The sequence below is a fragment of the Andrographis paniculata genome, unplaced genomic scaffold (genome assembly GCF_009805555.1).
Source record: "Andrographis paniculata isolate CXL003 unplaced genomic scaffold, ASM980555v1 Contig22END, whole genome shotgun sequence".
Lineage (NCBI taxonomy): Eukaryota > Viridiplantae > Streptophyta > Magnoliopsida > Lamiales > Acanthaceae > Andrographis > Andrographis paniculata.
The window spans coordinates 3,916,606-3,938,394 of NW_026137513.1; the positions used below are offsets into that span (position 1 = coordinate 3,916,606).

The 21,789-nt window shown below is 32.5% G+C and overlaps 3 protein-coding genes across 6 annotated transcripts; 1 reads left to right on the forward strand and 2 right to left on the reverse strand.

Annotated features, from left to right (window-relative positions):
* The first annotated feature begins 1,377 nt into the window (after positions 1-1,377).
* On the forward strand, positions 1,378-3,941 carry LOC127245246 (uncharacterized). Its single transcript, XM_051265999.1, has 7 exons — positions 1,378-1,516; positions 1,642-1,725; positions 1,835-2,011; positions 2,360-2,530; positions 2,620-2,835; positions 2,935-3,023; positions 3,100-3,941. Exons 1-7 carry the CDS (start codon positions 1,432-1,434, stop codon positions 3,733-3,735), a joined length of 1,458 nt encoding a protein of 485 aa, XP_051121956.1. The 5' UTR covers positions 1,378-1,431; the 3' UTR covers positions 3,736-3,941.
* A 30-nt stretch (positions 3,942-3,971) lies between these two features.
* Positions 3,972-6,775, reverse strand: LOC127245247 (uncharacterized). Of its 2 annotated transcripts, none has more exons than XM_051266000.1 (7): positions 6,623-6,775; positions 6,346-6,531; positions 5,651-5,815; positions 5,156-5,359; positions 4,885-4,982; positions 4,248-4,806; positions 3,972-4,142 (listed from the first exon to the last, which is right to left on the reverse strand). In XM_051266000.1, exons 1-7 carry the CDS (start codon positions 6,699-6,701, stop codon positions 4,048-4,050), a joined length of 1,386 nt encoding a protein of 461 aa, XP_051121957.1. In that variant the 5' UTR covers positions 6,702-6,775; the 3' UTR covers positions 3,972-4,047. The 2 variants fall into 2 exon arrangements, with proteins under 2 accessions (XP_051121957.1, XP_051121958.1); XM_051266001.1 differs by having other exon boundaries at positions 3,972-4,161.
* Positions 6,776-9,331: 2,556 nt separating this feature from the next.
* On the reverse strand, positions 9,332-12,194 carry LOC127245260 (protein RICE SALT SENSITIVE 3). Of its 3 annotated transcripts, XM_051266023.1 has the most exons (8): positions 11,794-12,193; positions 11,665-11,718; positions 11,519-11,582; positions 11,358-11,416; positions 11,182-11,287; positions 11,023-11,064; positions 10,832-10,888; positions 9,332-10,233 (listed from the first exon to the last, which is right to left on the reverse strand). In XM_051266023.1, the coding sequence occupies exons 1-8, from the start codon at positions 11,928-11,930 to the stop codon at positions 9,649-9,651; spliced, it is 1,104 nt and encodes a 367-aa protein (XP_051121980.1). In that variant the 5' UTR covers positions 11,931-12,193; the 3' UTR covers positions 9,332-9,648. The 3 variants fall into 3 exon arrangements, with proteins under 3 accessions (XP_051121980.1, XP_051121978.1, XP_051121979.1); XM_051266021.1 differs by having other exon boundaries at positions 11,358-11,582; positions 11,794-12,194; XM_051266022.1 differs by having other exon boundaries at positions 9,332-10,227; positions 11,358-11,582; positions 11,794-12,191.
* Positions 12,195-21,789: the final 9,595 nt, after the last annotated feature.

Sequence of the window (21,789 nt, forward strand, 5' to 3'; positions counted from 1 at the left end):
ATATATTACGGGTTCTAATGTTGTCAATTTAGCACTCTAATAGTTCCCCTACTACTATTATTATTATTATTATTATTATTATTATTAATTTTGGCATCATCGAAATGTACATTTGATTATTGTTTATGGCTGACTAAACCTACAAAACTTTTTATAATTATGAATAGATTATAACTGTCCGGTTTGGAGGTCATCTACAGTCAACCAAAAATAATATTTTCTTTTAGAAAAATAAAATGAATAAGAATAAAGTAACTGGGCCAGTCTATGGGCCCAATTGATTTTTAAAGTGGTGTCCTTATTCAGTGTATAAAAATTAGTGGGCCCTAATTTTGGGCCGCAGAATAATTGTGAAGGTTGCCACATTATTATCATCATGACAGAAAGGAAAAATTCCAGCGTTAATATCTGCTTTATTTTTTAGACCCACGACTACGAGCATTAAATTCTTGGTATTTATGATTGAATGGAAGGGCAAAATGGTCAGAATAATTTTGACCACAAATCACAGATGCTATATCAATTTTTGCAATTAAACCCTGACAGAATGTGATTCTTTTAACATTTAAATACAACTGGGAAATAAATCTTAAAATAAAAAACTAATGAAATGATTGAAAATTGCAGAAGTGCATCTGTGTAAGTGGTATTTGTAATGTAAAAATTTGATTCAGATTTTCATATATTATTACGAGATTATGGGTATATTATTTGATGGATATTTCAAAGTATAGAAAATATGAGGAAAGTTAGACCAGAAATTATTACAATTATTATTGCTATCAATAGAGAGACACCCTAAACATCATAGGGGAGCACCCATGTCTGGCTAGTGTTTTGATTATGACAACTGAATTTTGGTTCTTGCAATCTAGTTACATTAAGCCCCAAATCTGATTAATTAAGGTCACAAATCTGATAGATTTTAATGAATGAATGAATAGATTACCACCCAGTCTTAGCACCTACCTTAAATCTCAAATTGCAATAAATATAATGGCAATGGCAGTGAGTGTTTATCTGTAAGAGTAATGGCAATAAATTGGTTCTTCTTCTTCCTATTGGCAAACCCTTTTTCCATTATGGCAAAGGGCTGAAGCCTGACAACCCAGGCCCCTCTTTTCTCTCTCTTATCTCTCTCTACTATTCCTATTTCTCTCCTTTTTCTTTTTTTTTTTTTAATTTCTATCACTTTCCTGTCAGCTATTTTCCACACTCATTCACTCCTCTCAAGAAAAAGGCCCAACCATTTGTCGATTTCTTCTGCATTTTTTCCCTTTCTTTCTCCTTTTTTTTTTCTTTTGATTTTCATCCAAGAATCTCAATCCCACAAAGCCCCTTTTAATTTTAATCCCTCCTTCCTTCTAGGGTTTTTGATTTCGGGCAATGCTGTGCTTCTGCTAAAGAAATTCTTCCAAAAAAAAAAAAAAAATGGCTAAAACCCCTCTCCTCCTTCTTCTTCTCCTCTCTGGTTTCCTCTGCTCTGTCGCCGTCTCCGCTCCCGCTTCACCTGCAAGTAACTCTCTCTCTCTCTCATCCCCTCTCTCTCTCTATATCTATATCTATATATACACATTGTGTATGGCGGGTTCTAGAATGTTCCCTACCTGCCTGGGGTTCTGATCGGTTTCTGTTTTTCAGGAATTGTGAAGGGTTTTTTCTCAAACCACGCATTCCCTGTGCTGACGAAATGGGTTATGTCGCTCAAGGCCACCACAAAGACTGGTAACTAATTAATTAATTAAATAATTGAGTTCGATTGTGTCTTCTTCTTCTGGTCGATGATCCAGACTGACTGGGTTTGGGACAATGAATCGTGTTCATATCTGGGCAGCCATGAGTGGGCGGCCATTGATGAAGTTCGAAGGAGGGTACAATGTGGAAACAGTTTTCGACGGGAGCAAGCTCGGGATTGAGCCACACACTGTCGAAATTCTGCCCGATGGCGACCTCCTCATCCTCGATTCCATCAACAGCAATGTCTACAAGATCTCCTCCTCCCTCTCTCTCTGTAAGAATTTTTTTGTTTCTTCATTTCCTCTCATATCACATCTGGTAATCCAAATTTGACTCATTTTCTTCTTCTGATGCTGATGATACACACACACACATATATATATATATTTCTAAATCCCACCTTCATTATGTGGTTATTTATTTTGGGTTCATTTTACTGAAATTAGTTTTTGATAATTTGGTGTGGGTATCGATTGGATTTGGTTCTAATGTAGTAGTAGCATTTTGTTTTCGATATGCTGAATTTAGATGTGTTAGATATTATGCTGTTATGATAATAGAGATACAGTGTTAATTAGCTCAAATTACACATGCTGAATGTAGCAATTCTTGAGAATTTCAGACAGTAGGCCGAGGTTGATTATGGGCTCGGCGGACGGGTACGCAGGGCACGTCGACGGGAGGTTGAGGGATGCGCGGATGAACCATCCGAGAGGGCTGACGGTAGACGATAGAGGGAATGTGTACATTGCTGATACAGATAATATGGCGATTCGCAAGATTAGCGACACAGGTGAGCTAGTCGCCCCGAATCTTGATTCTTTGTAATGACAAGAGCATGTTAGAATCTTTTCTTGAGGTTCATTTTTTGTTTTGTCGTAGGAGTTACGACGATTGCGGGTGGAAAGCGTGGTCGGGGAGGAGGTGGGCATGTCGACGGCCCGAGTGAGGATGCGAAATTTTCCAACGATTTCGACGTCGTGTATCTCGGAAGCAGCTGTTCCCTCCTCGTAATCGATCGGGGAAACAAGGCGATTCGGGAGATACCGCTACATTTCGATGATTGTGCTTATCAATACGGAAGCGGGTTTCCCTATGGTGAGTGAGTGATAAAACGACGTCTTGAAAGAAGTCGTTTCGTTTCATTACATACTTTCGATGTCTTTGTCTAAGATTGTCCCGAATGTACTTCTTCAGGAGTTGCTATGCTTTTATCTGCCGGGTTCTTCGGGTACATGCTTGCCCTTCTTCAACGTAGGCTTCGATCGATTATGTCTCCTCAAGATGTGAGTTTATAGTTTTCCTTCCTTCGACAGGCCTTTAAGAAGTTTGATTCGTAACTTAACCTATTTCCTCGATCAGGACGAAGAAGTAATGAAAGATAGCTTTTCGTCGAGTTCGTACGAGAAGCCATTGAAGTCATCTCTTCGCCCGCCGCTGATCCCGAACGAAGACGAGCAAGAAAAGCAAGAAGAAAGTTTTCTCGGCTCGTTAGGAAGACTCGTCGCACAAACCGGGGAATCTGCCGCAGAAATCTTGCGGGGATTGCTTCCCGTGTTCAAGACAAAACCGACAAGACCGATAAACCGGCAACAGCACAAGTACGCGACAGGGTCGTGGCCCGTGCAGGAGAGCTTTGTCATCCCGGATGATGACGAGCCCCCGCCGTCGATCGAGCAGAGGGCTCCGACGCCTAAGAAAACCTACGCGTTTATGTCGAAAGATTCTGAAAAAATGCAGCAACTGAAGCAGAGCCGGGCGTTCTACTCAGGATTAGACGTCGAGTTCCAGAAGAAGCAAGCAAAGAAATCACATCAGTACCGTCCCGATGCTCGAAGCTTTGAGAGGCCCGACGAAATGGGTTTCGGAGGCCCGCAAGAGCAAGAGAAGCAGCGGGTAATGAAGCCTACGACGACGACGGACAGCATTACCGGGAAGTATCCCGGCGGCGATCATCAGAACATTCGACCCCGATTCGGATACATTCACGGTCATTGATAGAGGTCGAATTTATTTGAAAACTTTCTATATTGGGAGTGTGCGTGTGTATGGTTATGCCTATGCAAACCATATTGGTATTATTATTACTCCTCCTCCGATGTTTGGACAACCGTTAGGGAGAGATCCATTTGTCCGAACAGTGAAGATTTGAGGAGATTTGCAGATCCAAAGAAGAATTTTATCTAAATAAAGACAATACTGGGTGGGGGCGGGGGGGGGGGGGGGGGGGGGTGAGATGGGGTGGGTACAGTATAGAGATTATTATTATTATCATTATTGATTTATTAGCTATTTGCAACTTGCAAGGTTCTACTTTGCAAGAATGTCTGCTGCAGATTTCTCTAGTAGCTGGATTTGTTCTTTAGTGTAACGTTGGGCACGTGCGCACGTGACCAAGCAATGTCCTAAGGACACAAATATATACTATAACGAAAGCACCAGGTTTCAGTACTAAGCTAAGCCAAATCAAAATGATAGTCAATATATATAATAGAGGTAGCATCAGTTACCTGAAAATGCTGCTGACGTGTAGCGCATCGTCGTCGTCGACGACCTCCGCTTCACCGTTCCCGAGCTATGTTCCGAAGGCTCGGGGGAATTGAAAGAAGCCTGCTCGTCGAAATTCACGAGGTTTGCTAATATGATGCTGTCAATGTTGCTACGCTCGCTGTTTTCTTTAACCTGTTCTTGCTCGAGAGCTTGGTTAGAATTTACGGGTACCATCATCTGCCCTCCGTTGAAATCGAGCAGATCCTTTAATTGATAGTCTATCTTGGGTGAGACGACCATGGAGTTACCATTACTATTGCTACTATTAGGAATTATAGCATCCGAATCTAATAGAGATACTGGTTTTTCATACGGCGGGGATGGCTTAACCTTAGAAGGACTAAACATGAGAGACAAAAGAGAGAAGATTAGTAGAATGACCTGACGAAGAAGAGAATAAACAGGTGTTCTAACAGCTGCGCTTTTGATGGCGGAGCAAAACATCGTTATTTGTCTCTCCAGAGTCGTTAGGGAATGAGTCCATGTCGAGCTGGGACGATGACGAGGCACGGTCCCTTCCTGTCTAAACAACGTTGTTAGACAAAAGATGGGGTGTTTCGATATGTTGGGAAAAACTTACATAAAAGGTACACTTACAAATGGGATGATGTATGGGCGGATCACAAAGCCAACGATTGCGCCGAATATGCAAGAAATTCCCAGAGCCAAGATCCAAACAGAGTTGGTTCCAAGAACTGGTTCAAAAGGATAAAATGAATAAGTTGCGACAATAATTGATTCGACAAAACATAAACCAATAGTTCGTATAAAAACACAACGTAAAACAGGGAGGTTTTTGTTTTTGTTTCATAGCAAGAATAATCACAAGTAACTCAAGAAAAGTTCTCCAACTAGTAAGAGCAGTTACCCGATCCTCCTCCGGAGTGAAGTGTACAATCTGCTGGTTTTAAATTGATTTGACGAACTAATCTGTTACCATGGTCAGCTATCATCAAAGCACACCTTTCAGGAAAGAATGACAGCAGAAACTCATTCGAAAATGATGCATTTTGTGCAGGTCCATCTTCCCTCCCAAGTTTTTGGGAATAACCTCCAGCAATTGTGGTCACACCTATCCGTATGTCATCACCGAATAATTCACTTAGTTGAAAATGATTTGGTAGGAAGAAACAAACTAAAAGGAACTCTTTATCAGAAAAACAGTGGTTGTTGTTGTGTAAAGAGTGTAATATCGAAACTCAGCTACAAATTAAAAGAAAATAAGGTAATCTGCAATATAAGTTAGGGGAAAAGACTTCTAATGGCACATATAATTGTTCTGAAATTCATCGGCTCTGATAAGATCTTATGCTCATTACAGACAAAGAATGTATTGTTTATTAATGTCAGGTAATACGCTTACCTGATTTTGTGATCTTTCTGATAGCATGGTTAGCCTGATCGGCAACATACACATTCCCACCAAAATCAATGGCGAAACTCTTTGGCTTGTTGAATGTTGCTGAACCGAGGTCTCCATCTGCATAACCAGGCTTGCCATTCCCTGCCAGCCTCTCGATATGAATTTCTACATCCCAAAAAGGAAAATTGTTAAGTCATGGATAATCAACATTCCTCCATAGTCAAGATTTCAAGTGCATTCTTCACCAATGATTTAAAAGAGGGGATAGAGCCATATAAGATCATTCATCAAGTCTTTCACAGTTCAACCAGACACACGAGAGATTGAACAAAGGATTTTTTTCAAAGGTCTCAGATAGCATACACTTCATCAAGATACAGTAGCAAGATAAAGAGTGTCAGGTCAACGAATCTTCAAGCTGAATTTGGGTACTCACTCGAACATCCATAGTTCTAATTTATTATGACAAATTCCCTGAAATATTCATGTCTACCTATAACAACTATTTCAATAATATGCTAACCGTCTATCAGCCATGAAATTTCTCCCAAAATGGAGGCAACTTTACTAAAAATTCTCTGATGAAAATAGGCACCGAAATTCTCCCAATTCATCCCATTATACACCGATTAAGGACGTAGCTCCTTTATGCTAAACAAACGCAGCAATATTGTTTAATTTAGTGAAGCAAATACCGGTGGAGGCTGCAGGAGCTGATACAGTGTAGAAACTACTATCAACGGAGTCAAGAAGCACAAATAGATCCGACGGCGGAGATTGAGGGAGGATGGAGTGAGGCTTGACTTTCAAGCTTGACTTGTCACCAACAACAACTGTGCTGACTGTATAGCCATCCTCGAGGATGAGCTCCCCAAACGCTACTGTAAATGCAAAATCAGCAAACAAATTTACATGTTCCGATGCTAAAAAATTAATTCGAAACTGTAATTTCATTCCCCTCTTCGGTTTTACCATGCTTCTGTAATGGATGAACAACGATAATGAAGGCAAGCACGAGTGGGAGGACGACGATTGGAAGACGAGAATCCATGGCAGAGAAAGAAACGAACTGATTGGGGACTTAACCTTAGCAGAGAAGTAAAAAGTGAAGAGCGGAAGGGTTTGGAGAGTCGGAAACAGTTCCATAATTTCATTTTTTTTATATTTTTTTTTTTCAAAAAAATCACAATTACTATATTTATAAAAAATATATATATTAAATACATTTATTATTTTATATTATTCTACAATTATTTATATTTCATAATTTTTTTTTAAAAATAATTTTACTAAATATACCCATATTCAATTATATTACTCTATAATTATTTGTATATTTCACGTAAAAAAAAAATATATATATTTTTAAATAATTTCACTAAACATATCCAAATGTAATTATAAAAAATTTCCTTGTACTTAATTAAATATGCTTTATATGCAATTTTTTTTTTTTTTTTTTTTTTTTAATCGTTTTCAATTTAATTTTGTTGAAATAAATATAATTAAAATAACATAATAAAGCAAATCTCTTTGTATATATTATTAATTTTGATCTTATTCAAACTAAAAATTATTAATTTTTTTTTTACCATATTTTGAACACAATTATATTTTTATCCATGTTCATAATCATTTACTTAACATTGTCATATTTTTTTTCATGTTGACGGTAATGTTTTGAATATGACTATGTTATAAATTATATTCTTTATCATGTTTGTTCAAATTATTTTATATATACATTTAAATTTAACAAATTATAAATATATAATTACACTTCTTCTAAAATCTAATTTGTAGACTATTACATTCGGCCAAAAATTTATCCAAATTACACTCTTAGAGTAGCAACCGTGAGTTTTCATGTTATAAAAAAATAATTACATAAAGTAAAAAAAAGACAAAAATATCAAAATTATTTTACACACTTTCACTAATTAATAAATATTATTATTTTTTAAAGTGTTTGTTTTGTTCATACAATACTTTTGAAAGGTTGGACAATATTAATTTTTCAAAAATATATAATCAATTTTTTTCTCTCGTAAAATATTAAATTGGATACTAAATTTTTATTATTAATAGAAATTTTCAAAATTTTTAAATTTTTGTTGGAGCCATTCAAAAAAAAAAAAGAAAAAAAATTATAAAATCACTATATTCCTTCCATATATAATATTATTTTTTTGTTCCTCCTACAATTTATATCACTTCTTTTTTTTTTTTTAATAAAAGAATTATACATTCTAATCAATTTTTTAATTTTTATTAGACTAATTATTTTATCTAAAATTTAATTTATAATTAATTTTACTAATACATTCTTTAAATTTTATGATTATAATTTTGAAATTATTTATTAGACTAATTATTCATCTAAATTTTAATTTATAATTAATTTTATTAATATATTTGTTAATTATTTAGTAATCATATTCTTCATAAATTATACTCCCTCCATCCCTCCAATTTTATCATTTTTGTCTGTCCCAAAATAATAATTTCATTAACTATCCATTTATTTTACAAAATAATCCCCATATTTTTACAATAATTATATAAAATATGAGCATTTTGATATTTTAAAAATATTTTTACACTTTATATCAATATAATAATATTATTACTTAATTCATGTGTTCATCCCAAATGTTTTTTTTTTTGTTTTGAGACAATGAAGTAGTATTTATAGTAATTTGACATGATATCACATACAAAGGGAGTACAATTAATATGAAGTAGTCATGTTTGTTTGCTCAACCAAACTTTGATGATATAATCCTCAATATATAATACATATTACTCTATCCGGTTATTTGTAAGAGGTTTTAACATTTTTATCATTTTACTTTATTTATAAAATAGTTATTATGTGTAATATTAGCTTTGTAATTTAAGTAAAAATTAAAGATATTTTAGTATTAATGTATGATTAACTATTCTAAATACTTTGAATTGAGATAGATGAAAATGATAAAACGAAAGAGACGGAGTGAATATTTTTACAAAAAAAAAAAAAAAAAATCAATATTCAATATAAATTACTCCTTCATCCACTATACCTTGGCGTACCGGCGTGGTCAAGCATACTCATTCTCAATGAGCACTCCACTCTGGAATGTCCAGCCTCGATTAGATATGTTCTTCCTTGACATGACATGAACATGCTCTCCCCCGCAGAGCTACTCACCCGGCCACTTCGTTCGTCACCAAAATCAAAGTCGGCTCTGATACCATTTGTAATATATCAGAAGCTCACATGCCCGGCCCCCGGACCAAAGGCCCAAACCATAAGTATGCTAGATTTTTTTTTTTTGTTGTACCTTAAATTTATATTCATTTATAAAAAAATAATTTCATTTGTCCACAATTTTAATATATTTATTTTAACTTATTATAACTAATTTCTCACTATTTAATCTATTGTCATATTATTGTTTAGTAATTATTTATTAAATCTCTATAATATTCAATGTTCAAACAAAGTGACAAACATTATGGACTGAAGGGAAGGAGTATTATTTTTTATACTTATTACTGACAAATTTTTTTATATCTCAAATATAAAAAAAATATTCAAATCAAAACATTAAACAAATAAAAATTAGCAAAAGTACATAAAATATTATTCCATATAATATTTTCACAATTTTGTATAGCTTACGGTAAAATTACGTACACAGAACAAATACTCTTGAAATATACATAACCACACACCAAATAAACAATCTGTTTGTTGCTCAATACATACAATAAATTAAATAATCCCCACAGAATCACTACACCCTTAATTAATCAGAACGATACACAAACACACACATATATCATACTCTATATATATATATATATATATATATTGATCATCGTCTCCATCAAATGTCGTCTGTCTGTCTATGCATAAATTAAACCAAATCAATTATCTTTTCCTCCTCGAACGAACACAGACTACCTAAGAAGCTGTAAGTACAGTACTAATTAAACAATCAAACAATCAATTAACACCCATTATTGTCCATACTGCTACTTACATTCAAATCATGATGATACCCATAATGCTGCTGCTGCTGCTGGTGGCGGTACGCCGCCGCGGCGCCGCCGCTCTCTCCTCCGGCGGCGGCGCTGTTATTGTCGTCGTCGTCATCATCGCCGTCGTGATACTCTTCCTTGGCGATTTTCCCGTCGGCGGCTCCGATTGGATCCTCCGGCGGCGCGGATTGCAAGTAGGGATTATTATTCTGGCCGGCGGGGACGACGGAGGGGAGCTTCGAGAGGAGGGCTTCGAGGCTGCTCATCGACGGCGTTATTTTCATCGTCGGAAAATGGTCGTAACTGCTGTTGTAATGATGATCGTTTGTCGGGATTGTGTTCATGTTGATGCTGTTGTGGTTCTGGTAGGGCGGCCAGGCTTCTGCCGGCGGCGGTGCGGCGGCGTAAGGGTCGTTGAATTTGTACGGCGAGGATGGGTATGCGGCGGCGGAGGAGGAGGAGGGATGCGGCAGCAGCACGCCGGGAATGCTTTCGATGTAGCTGAATTTCTTCCTCAGCATCACCACGTAGCTCAGATCCTCAACCACCTGCAACTTTTAATTTCAATTTCAATTTTAATTTTGGTTTCTAACATTTGATTGTATATTTGTATATATTACTTATTATATATAAAATAAAGGCTAAATTGCATAAAAATCTACATGTTAGTATTACAAAATTGCATGAACTCCCTCTGGTTTTATAAATTTTACATCTAATCTATTGACCGTCCTTATTTAACGGTTTTTTACTACTCAAATTGCGAATAGATTTCATATTACTAATTTCTAAACTCCTAACATTATAAATATATTAATTTATCTTATGTTTAGCTTTAAAAAATATTAAAAAAACAAATTTTTAAAACCAGAGATAAACAACTATTTCGGAGTATATTTGTTGTTCTTGAGGTTAAATAATAAGAATTTCGAATATATTTATAATTTTAAGGGTTTAAAAATAAAAATTCTAAAACTTATTCGCATTTTAGTCGTGTACAAGTTAAACACGGCTAAATAAGGACGCCCGAGTATTAGACACACTATGAAACTTTGACACAATTTTCAAAATTCCAATTTTGTGCAATAAACATGTGAATTTTGTATAATTTAGCCTAATATAAATAATGTGTGTGAAAGAGAGAATGAGGACCTTGTGGATAGCTCCTAGCTGAATGACACCTTCTCGTACAGCAATCAAAGCAATTGTCTGAAATGAAGTGTATATATATATATATATATGTATGTATATGTATGTATGTATGAGTCGATGTATATTGTATATATACACACACATACACACACGTGTGTGTGTGTGTGTGGAAATGAATGAATTAGCAGTACCTTGATACCAGACTGGAACTGGGCTTCCCAAGTCCTGGGGTGCTGTTTGGGAACAACAAATTAAATTAAATTAAATTAAATTAAATAGTGATCATATACTTATAATTATTTATCTACAAATGTAGGAATTAATTAATTAAGACGATGATAAGAACTGACAGAGTCAGCGGAGTTGTGCCATGCAGACAAGAAGTTGATTTCTTGATCAATGGGTTCTTTATGGATCCATTTATGGCCATGATCTGCTGCAACTTTTCCAATCAAACTGCACTTCCAAATTCAATTCGATTCAATTAATCTAATCAATAAATTATTATAATTAATCACCTACTTACCCTTCGCCATAGTTGTAGATTTCATGGGACATTTTGAAGAAGAGCTCAGGTTGCAGGCCCTGGTGATGGTGATGATGAAGGTAGTCATGAGGAGGATAGATGATGGAGGATGAAGAAGATGATCCAGCCTGGCATTCAGTAGTACTAATACTGGGGTTTACCTGATGATCACCTGTGCTTGTTGATGCTGCAAAATTGCAGAATCCATCTTCCCAAACCAGTATCCTAATCAATCAATTAAATCCATAATTAGTAAAAACAAAATTAGGGCTTGGTGATGATATATATATGATCGATAATTAATTACCAGTTCCTCCTGTTCCCTCTTGACCTGTCGTAAACTCCTCCTTGGCTATCCCACCTAGTACAATAACAATAAGATTAATTAATTTGAAATCAATGGAATGGAATTATATATATATCGATATATAATTACTTGGGAGGTGGATAGTTTCTGGGGAGAATTCGCCAGAAAACGGCATAGACCCACTGAGAATTTTCATGAATGCAGAGACTTCTGAGGGTGTGTTGAAGAAGATGAGTTACAGCCAGAGAGCTAAGCTGTTCCTCCATTGATGTATATATATAATTTGGGGATGTTTCTCTACCCGATCTAATGATGGGATTGAGATTGAGATTGAGATTGAGATTGAGATTGGAGCTAAGAAATTGAAGAGCAGCAACAATGGCTTCCTCTCTCTCTCTCTCTCTTCTCTCGCACTAAAATTAATCAAATCTAATTTGTGTATCGAATTCGAATCAATTCTCAAAAGAAGTAAAACCCCAACTTCCCTTTACTCTCTTTATATAATAAGGCCACCACCAATAACACAACCCTTTTATATATTATACCAATCCCCTCTCTCTCTCTCTCTCTCTACTCTCTCACTCTCTCACTCATTCATGTTAGATTTTATTTTATGTTTTAAATGTTTTTTTTTAATTTTTTTTTACCAAAATGATTTAAAAGTGGCCCACACTTTTGGCTGTCCGGTTTTCCAAACAGTAGTTTTGGTATTTATTTTATCTAATCAATCTTTCCCCTCTTGAAGGCCAGGGGTACCCCACCCCACCCCATATTCAAAACCACCCTATGCTTAAGCTTTTCTCATCCTACATACCCTATACTCCCCTCAATTATGAGTCCTGATCAGATTGGACCAAAAGCCTCTGTTTTATAATTCCACACACAGCTAGAGAGAGAGAGAGAAAGAGAGGAGAGAGAGAGAGAGAGGGGTTCCATTAATTTCAAGACCCATATCCTTTTTATCTACCCCAACTTCAAGACCCACTTTTCCCCCCAACTTTCTGGCACATTACCACTCATTTCAGTCCAAGAAATACACACACATATCATTTTATATAAAAAATGAAAGAAATAATATATATACATATACATATATATATGTATGTATAGTTGCTAGTGTGTGGCAGGTTAGAAGAATGAGCAAAATAATTGTACATAATTGCCAAAACAAGTGAAACTCAAGGTGGGTAAACACTGTGATATCATCATGCATGTATTATCTAATCAAAACACTACCTCATGTATGCACATATATATATATATATATCAATCTCCTATACCCACACATCACCTCTACATTGCTAGCTAGCTAGCTAGAGAAATTCTGCAAGAAAACATCACGTGATCTTGCCTCATTTACACTCCATAACCCTAAAAAAAAAAAAAAAAAAAATCATCTTTGTTTTGTTGACCAAACCAAGTACTTCCCTCCCACCCAACTCCTCATTATGATAATCAACAACACTGCAATCTTCCCTCTCCTCCGTGTGTTTGTTCGGGGATTTAAATTTTGAGTAGGGATTTAAATAGTAAAAATACATCCGATCCAAAATAGGTCCAATACAGCTCAATAAAACGACAAACAAATCAAGTTTAACTTGAATTTGAATTTCATAGCACATTAATAAAACCCTAAGTTAAGTCTCACATGTGAAACTCTTGTGGATGCAAAAATGACCATTTTACTTAAAAGTTCGAACTATTAGAAAAATGTACGGGTCTGTTTACTTGTAAGATTTTAGGTCTGATTTTATTATTATAACTTTTATTTTTTTCCAAAAATATCAAATTAAACACTCAATTCTTATTTATTTTATTATACTAAAATCTAATTTTACATTCAAAACATCACATCAACACATATTTATATCACATCAAGCTACTATTTCAATTCAAAATTTTACGATTCAAAATCAAAACCCAAAACCAAAACTTCACAAGTAAACACACCCGTAGTCATTATTAATTTATTCGCAAACGAGAGTCCCAACAGAGTAATATCTCAACTATGAATAGAATTTAAGTAATTCAATAAAACTATTGATATCAACAATGCACTTATTTATTTTCAGAAGCACAAGTGATGTGGGTAAAAAAAGTTAAAAAGAAAAAGAATTAATACAAGGGGTTAAGTATAGGAATAGGCATAGAGGTGTAGGTAGGTACTTTCTTTTAACAGTTTATACATCACTCTCAATCACTGACCCATCATCATCATCATCATCAATTCATCATCGTCATCATCGTCGTCTTCGTCGTGTGTACAACAAACACAGTTTCAATAACACTACACTGTCACTGTTCTCTGCTCTACTCTGCAATTCAAATTTCAATTCAGTTCTGTACTTTCTTTTCTAACCCTATTCTATTTTTATTTATTTAATTAATTCCCCACCCCCCCCCCCCCCCCCCCCCACCCCTACTGTTCTTTTTCCCTCCTCCAATCTCCATAACAAACAAACTCAATTTTCAGAAAATTACATACATATATATATATAATGTAAGTATTATATATTTTCTTACATGAGTATGGTAATAAATATCAGTGCTTGTCTGTGTGATGATCGAGAAAAAATAAAGCTATATAAGGTGTAGGTAAGGGAGTGCTTTCATATCCACGGGAATATGCCTGCAAAGGTGACAGCACTTCTGCTCCCGGTCTCATCCCACCGTTGATTCTCTCATCGCCGTCGTTTGATGAGACCGGGAGCTGCGGGTCCCAGGACTGCTTCCAAGGGAACAGTTTATACAGGCTTGTTTGACCATTCAATAACAAGAAAATGTACTGCACTGCACTGCAGTGAATTTTTCTATGTAGTAGTATGGTTTTATTTATTTATTTTTTAATTTTTTGATTGGGTTGGTGAATGATTTTATTTTATTTTATATAATAATAATAAAATAAAATAAAAAGAAATCACGACATAGACTGATTCATCACCATCATTAAAAGTATTGTACATTCAGACATTGTTTAATGCATGAATGTACGACTGCAAATTTGGGGACAAAATCTGAGGAAATGATGCAATCAGATGAAGTAGGGATGATGAAATTTAAATTAAATTTATATGTATATCGATATATATAAATATAATAGTAGTGTAATAAATAAATAATAAATAATTCAATGGGTGATTGATAATTATAGAGAGGCATGGAAGAGTGGGGAGGAATGGCAAATCAGATCTTCATAATATATTCATATGAATACAAAATAATCTTCTTATAATATTACCAAAATTAAAAAATAACAATAAAAATCATATTATTAACCATCTTGTAAATTTTTATACTTTATTTTATTTTATTTTTTTATAATAGTAATAATAAAAATGGCTGGCCCATATATCCCATCCCTTTCCTTTTTCCCTTTCTTTGGATTTGAGGAACTGGAATCTCTCTGCACTTCCCATCCTTTTCAATGTTACATGTCTACCATCTTCATTTTATTTTTATTTAGATAATATTTATTTATTTGTTTATTTTCTAAAAAAAAAAAAAAAAAAAAATTACTATTCTGCCGACGAATAATTAATTATGTGTAGTGTCAAACAACCAATTCCATCATTTTACATATTTGAATTTTTGATAAGTTTATTCCAACATTGGAAATTTCTACTGTGGTTATTTTATTTTTACTACTTTGAATACTCCAAAACAAAATTAAATAAAATAAAATGTTACTTATAGTGATGAAAATTGGACAAATATTGCAAGATTTATGGTGTTTTTTGTTCATGTTTATTATGTATGTATTTTAATATATATATATATGTATTTTCTTCAAAAATTTTATAGTATTTCTTTCATAAAATATTATATCTTAATATTATTTAAATCAAAATTTAAAATAAAAATACAAACCAAAATACCCCCCCAATTTTAGATAGATAACTATTATCTACACTATCATCCAAATCTGTTCTCAAATTATTTAGTACAGATTTTAACATGAGCACGTATTTTTGTTACTTTTTATTCTTTATAACAAAAAAATACAAAAAATAAATATGACTTATTACTAAAAACATAAATAACATATTTATTTTTATAACATATAAAAAAATAAATGAATATAAATTTGAATAACATAAAAAGTATAGCGTATTCCTATCCACAACCTATATATAATCAAGCCGAACACTATCTAGCCATCGCCATCGAGCGACGTTTATCTTGTGTTAGTCTTGCCATCGATTGAATTGTCAATTGTTCGGCCAAAATCCATCCATGCACTCGACAACGACCATTGCCAATTTAGTCGTAATTAATTTCACGGGTGCTTGATCAGATGACCTATAATATTTATTTTTATACTGTTTCGGCAATATATATATATAATTATTTTAATATTAAAATTATATATATAGAAAAATGAAGCTATATTTACTTGAAGCTATAAAAAATATATATATATATTTTTATATCAAATATTACATAAAAATTCAGAATCAATAATATAAGTAATGTAACAAGAAAGGATTATTTAAATAGGTTACCATATCCCACGAAATAGGAGACATATTTTGCTCTTTTTCCCTTGATTCTCGGTAGTTTTTCAATATTTAATTATTTCCTAAAATTAATAATGATTATGATCTGACATGTTGGATACTTTTGATGAATTTAAGACAGGATTTAGAATGTTCCATAGACAATTTATTTAAATTCTATCTGACATAACTATTCCTAATTATTTAAAATTACTTTGATTATGGAGTAATTATAGGAATTCCATGAGTGTTTGTGATTTTGGATGGATATATTTTATGTTAGGCATGATTAATTTTGTCGAAAATATAAAAGATAATATTTTGTATTAATAGTTGATTTTTTGTGGATGAAGAATATATATATATATATATTATACTATATTGTGTTAAAATAGATATATAGTATTATATTATCCTTGTCCGCTTCTAAATGTTACATTTATATTTTGCGTCATTATATTTATATTTGTATAATTTTCTATACAAATGTCTTTCTATTAGTATTATAAGATAGTAATGAAAGTATTTTTGTAATTTTTTTTAATTTGTATTATATTTTAATATAATAATTAATTTTGATAGTTATATGACGCTCTTTAATTATGTTTGCTTATTTCATTTTTAATTATTTTAATTTTCTAAATTATGTTGCATCAAATCTTAATTCTTATTGAAAATATTATATAAAAGTATATTACTTCATCCCCGAAAGTACTATTTTTATCATTTTTGTTCATTCAATCTAAAAAAATCGATTTTCTATAATAATAATAATAATAAAATTACATATTAATATCAAAATTTCCTTTAAATTTTAAATAAATTACTGTAAATGAAAAGACCCTTTGTTTATTTTGGCATATAGACAAAAGTTCTTTTTCATTCCTGCAACAAATAATTTCCGAGGTTACAGCTGACTCTCTGCTGCAACTGTGCAGCAGACCTGTGGAATTTGTCTCTATCTTATTTGTCCTTACTTTTATGACCATATAAGAGACAAAATGAGTATTTGTGGAAAGGTCAAACCACATGGAGTTTGAGTTGAATGAATTGTGATTATTTTATATTTTGTAATCTAACACTTATTAGTATAATTTTTCTTGAATTTGATGTAAATTGATTTATAATGGAATCGGGTTACCAAACACTTTGCCTCAGCTTTGAAGTTCTGTGCTTATATAGTTGGCAGTAAGTTGTTATAACTGTGAATTAATCATGCACAGAGAGTTGGTCATATTTGAAGTGTTTGACGGTGTATTGTTTGATCTTTCACTTCCAACAATTACAAATATATCAATATATATAATACAAAGGGTAAAAATATCAATTATTTTACACATTTTAAACTAAATATTACTCCATCCGTCCCAAACACACGACATTTGATTTTTTATTTGTCTAAAAAATCTTGCAACATTTTTAAAATAAAAAATAATTAATTTATTTAATTTATACTTCACACTTTGTTCCATCGTATTACTCAAATAAATATACACTTTTAACTCTCTCATCCTATCACTTAATTTTCAAATTATCATATTTAATATTACCCGCTTAAATTTCCATATAAGATAAATTAGGTACAAATTAATACTTCAAATTATATTGATAATTTATACTTCACACTTTAAATATACTTCAAATTAATAAATTTATACATTAATTATATTTAGCCCTTGTGTCCCAAATTATATTGATAATTTGAAATTTATAATTTATTTAATTATATTTGAAAAAGACTTTGGGCTAAATTAGGTACAAAATCAATGTTTTTCACGTCACACATAAGTTGTTAATCGAACTGTGGGTAGCTTGTTACGTGCCTCAGCTAATGAGAATTTGAAGAGTTGAGAAGAATGTTTATCTTATGCTGAATTTGCATATAATCGTATGATTCATAGCTCTACGAATTGTTCTCCATTTGTGGTTGTTCACGGTTTTAACCCATTAACTCATCTTGATCTTATGTAATTACCACGCAATGAGCACGTCTGTTTTGATGGCAGAAAAAAGGCTGAATTTGTCCAACAACTTCATTCTCAAGTTCGGGATAACCTACGATAGACAGCTGACAATTACGCAAAACAAGCTAACCGTGCGCGCAAGAAAGTTGTATTCAAGATAGAAGATTTGGTTTGGCTACACTTAGGAATGAAAGATTTCTAGAATTGTGAAAGTAAAAACTTACTCCCCGTGACGATGGGCCTTTTCAAGTTCATGCTACTTTTAATGTTTCTGACTTAAGCCTTTTTTATGCAGCGGATGGATATCTTGTTCGGGAGGAACAAAAAAGCTTTTGAAGAATGAGGGAATGACGAGGACGTTTAATCTTCAAGCATTCAAATGCCCATGAGACCCATCACTCGAAGCCGAGCTCGTCAGTTTTAAAAACCCGTCACTGCATTGATTTTTCATGGATAATCAATTTAAGGATAATGCTTGGAGACCACTTAGCCTTCATCTGACGCTCCTTCAATGGGACCCGCAAAAATCCCAATTGAAAGTTCAAGAGAATCGCTAATCATAAAAGATTATAAAGGAAATAATCACTTATGGAGTGAATCGCTAATTATGGAAAATTATCAAGGGAATCATCACTTATGGAGAGAATCGCTAATCATGGAAGATTATCAAGGGAATCATCGCTTATGGCTTAATATATATTTTCTTTTATTATAAGTTTCCATATATTATAATTTCATAACTAAAACTTTCATAATTATTATATTCTTGTAGTTAGACTTACCTTTTAGTTTGTTTCATTTATTATTTGTTATCTTTTATTTTCCTCAAGTATCTCTGTATAAGGTTCTTGTCTGTAATGGGAACTTTTTTACATTTTGAATTGAATTTCACTTTTATTATTTTATAGTGTTAGGGAGTGATTTCCTCGCATTTAGAGTCTCAAATCGGGTCTTTGGAGTGATTCCATCGATTCGTGGCTTCCAATCCTTTGCAGTGGGATTTAGCCTATTGTTTGTGTTTACCTATATATTGATTTCAGGTTCGAGACTTATTCTCGTGGTTGGTTATCATTCGTACTAATTCATGCACTATATTTTCTTCTTCGTTCTCTTTTCTTTTATACATATTCTTAATCCATTTGTTATATTGAATTTTGTGGATAAAAAAATTATATTTGTTATAATTATACACCGTGTCAACAATTCTTTTATTGTACAAGTATTTTGAAGGACTTTTTTTAAAATTATTATATTCTATACACTATTTATAACGTATTAAATATATACTAATATTCTTTAATATGTAATAAAAATCAATGATAAATGCAAGATGATCGAAGGTAGTATCAAGGTATAAGATATATATATATATATTAAAAACCACAATTTCCAACGTCTACTATTTAATATTTTTGTATTTAAGGAGTTAATATTTTTCGAAACTATTAAATTAAATAATATTATATAATAATATTCGGTAATGGATGACCCGATTGTGTAAGAAGTGAAACTTGTGACCGTGGGATTAAACTTCGACGCCTTGTCCATTTGTTACAAATGGTTCGTCTAGTGTAACTTGTTTTGTCGAGTTTATTTTGCATTAGATGGTTTACCCAGGACGCGCTTTCGGATTGCGACTACGGATTTCCACATTATAAAAAAATAAATAATTAATAATAAAATAAATAATAATTATAATAACTATAATAATAAATCAATAAGTAAAGACACAGTACAAATAAAAAAATGGAATTTAAAGAGAACATGTGTATGCATGAGATAATGGGGACATGCATACGTAGGTACAGTGGTCTGAATGAGAGAAAAACTATGAATGAGTGAATGAATGAAACACAGTCAAAGGGAAATAATAATAATAATAATAATAATAATAATAATAATAATAATAAATGTATGTATATGTAAATTTATTTATTTATTTATTTTTTAAGGTTGCCCAAAACTTGCCAACCACATCATCCTACTTTCTATATGCTCTTTCATTTTTTACCACAATTTGCAATTGCCAATACATAATTAATGATAAAGAAAAAAAATAAAATTATAGTCTAATATTCCCTCCGTCCCGAAGATAAAAAGATTAAATTGCTTTTATTAGTATTGTATGATATAAAGATAATGACATTTGTGTAATATATTGTAAATTAAAAGGGTATTTGTAATTGTAGGTACATACTACAATTACTAAAAAAAAAAAAAAAAAGAAATTGATACTTTATTATAATGAAAAAAATTGAATAGATTGTTAAGGGACGGAGTATATATATAAACTTTAAATTTCGTGGTGATAAAGTTGCGAGAAGCCTTTTAATAAATTAAAAATTGAAATGTGGGTTTTAGGGTTTGGGTGTGCAGGCTAATTAATATATGAAATTCAGTGTATTTCTTGGAGTTACAAATTGAAGGAAATCCGACCAATTAAATATAATCTGCTATTCCCAATACGCTTCAGTAAATTAAATTATTATTATTTTTTAATTTGTATGTTGTAATATATAATCATATCGGATACGATGTTGTCGTGTGTATATTTGTTTTGAATAAGATTTGAATCGATGATTTTGCTTTGTATTACAAAAATTCGATAACTCCTTACATTGTAATCGTTGTTCAATTTATTTATATATCTTGATATTATTGTATCAAAACATTAATTTATTTTCAGTCCTTGTAGTTTTCAAATAAAAAAAATTTCCTTCCGTCTCGGCTACCGTGTCCTATTTAATGCAGACACGAAAATTTTAAAATAAATATAATTAGTAAATAATTAAAAAAGTATTAGATTAAGATAATTATTTAGTATAATTAAAAATTAAAAAATTATAAATTTAAAATTAAAGTATATAATATTTTCTAAAGAAAATGACATAATAAGTAAAAGAGGCGACAATAGAAATATGAACATGGTAAGTGGGACGGTGGGAGGGTTTAGGGATGTTAAATGAGACGGGTTAGCCCCGGATCCGCCCCGGACCCGGTCTTAATGGGGCGGGCTCGGATCTAAAAAATTTGGTTTGGGGCGGGTTGTGGATTTTGAATTTTAGACCCGGCTGGGTTCGGGGCGGGTTATGGGTTTTACTAAAAACCCGCTCCTCCCCGGACTCGGACCCAAACCCGAATATTTTAATAATTATTATAATTTATTTATATTTTTATACAATATAAAATATATTATTTATTTATTTAAAAAAATTTAAACATAAAATAGAAGTTTAATTCTAAATCAAATTTGTCTTTGTATTTATTTCTCTTACAATTCTTTTTATAATCAAGGCTACTGTTGATCACCGTTACTGCGAACTATTGTCAATATTTTATTGTTCTTAAAACTATAACTTTTTGGTACTTTGATGCATATTTAAACAAATATATATATTGTTATTTTCTTAAGGAAAAAAAAAAAAAAAAAAAAAAAAGAGAGGATTTGTCGGATTGGCCCCGAATCCGGAGGATTTAGGGCAGGACGAGTCCTAGAACCATGTTGAAGCGGGGCGAAGCAGATCTTGGGTCATAATATTTTCTAACGAGTCGGATTTTAAAGTCTGCAAAATCCGTCTCGAACCCGCTATCCCCAGAGGGTCACTCAATGATCTTTCATCAAATATATAAAATTTTAAAATAATACTATATCAAAAACCAATTTT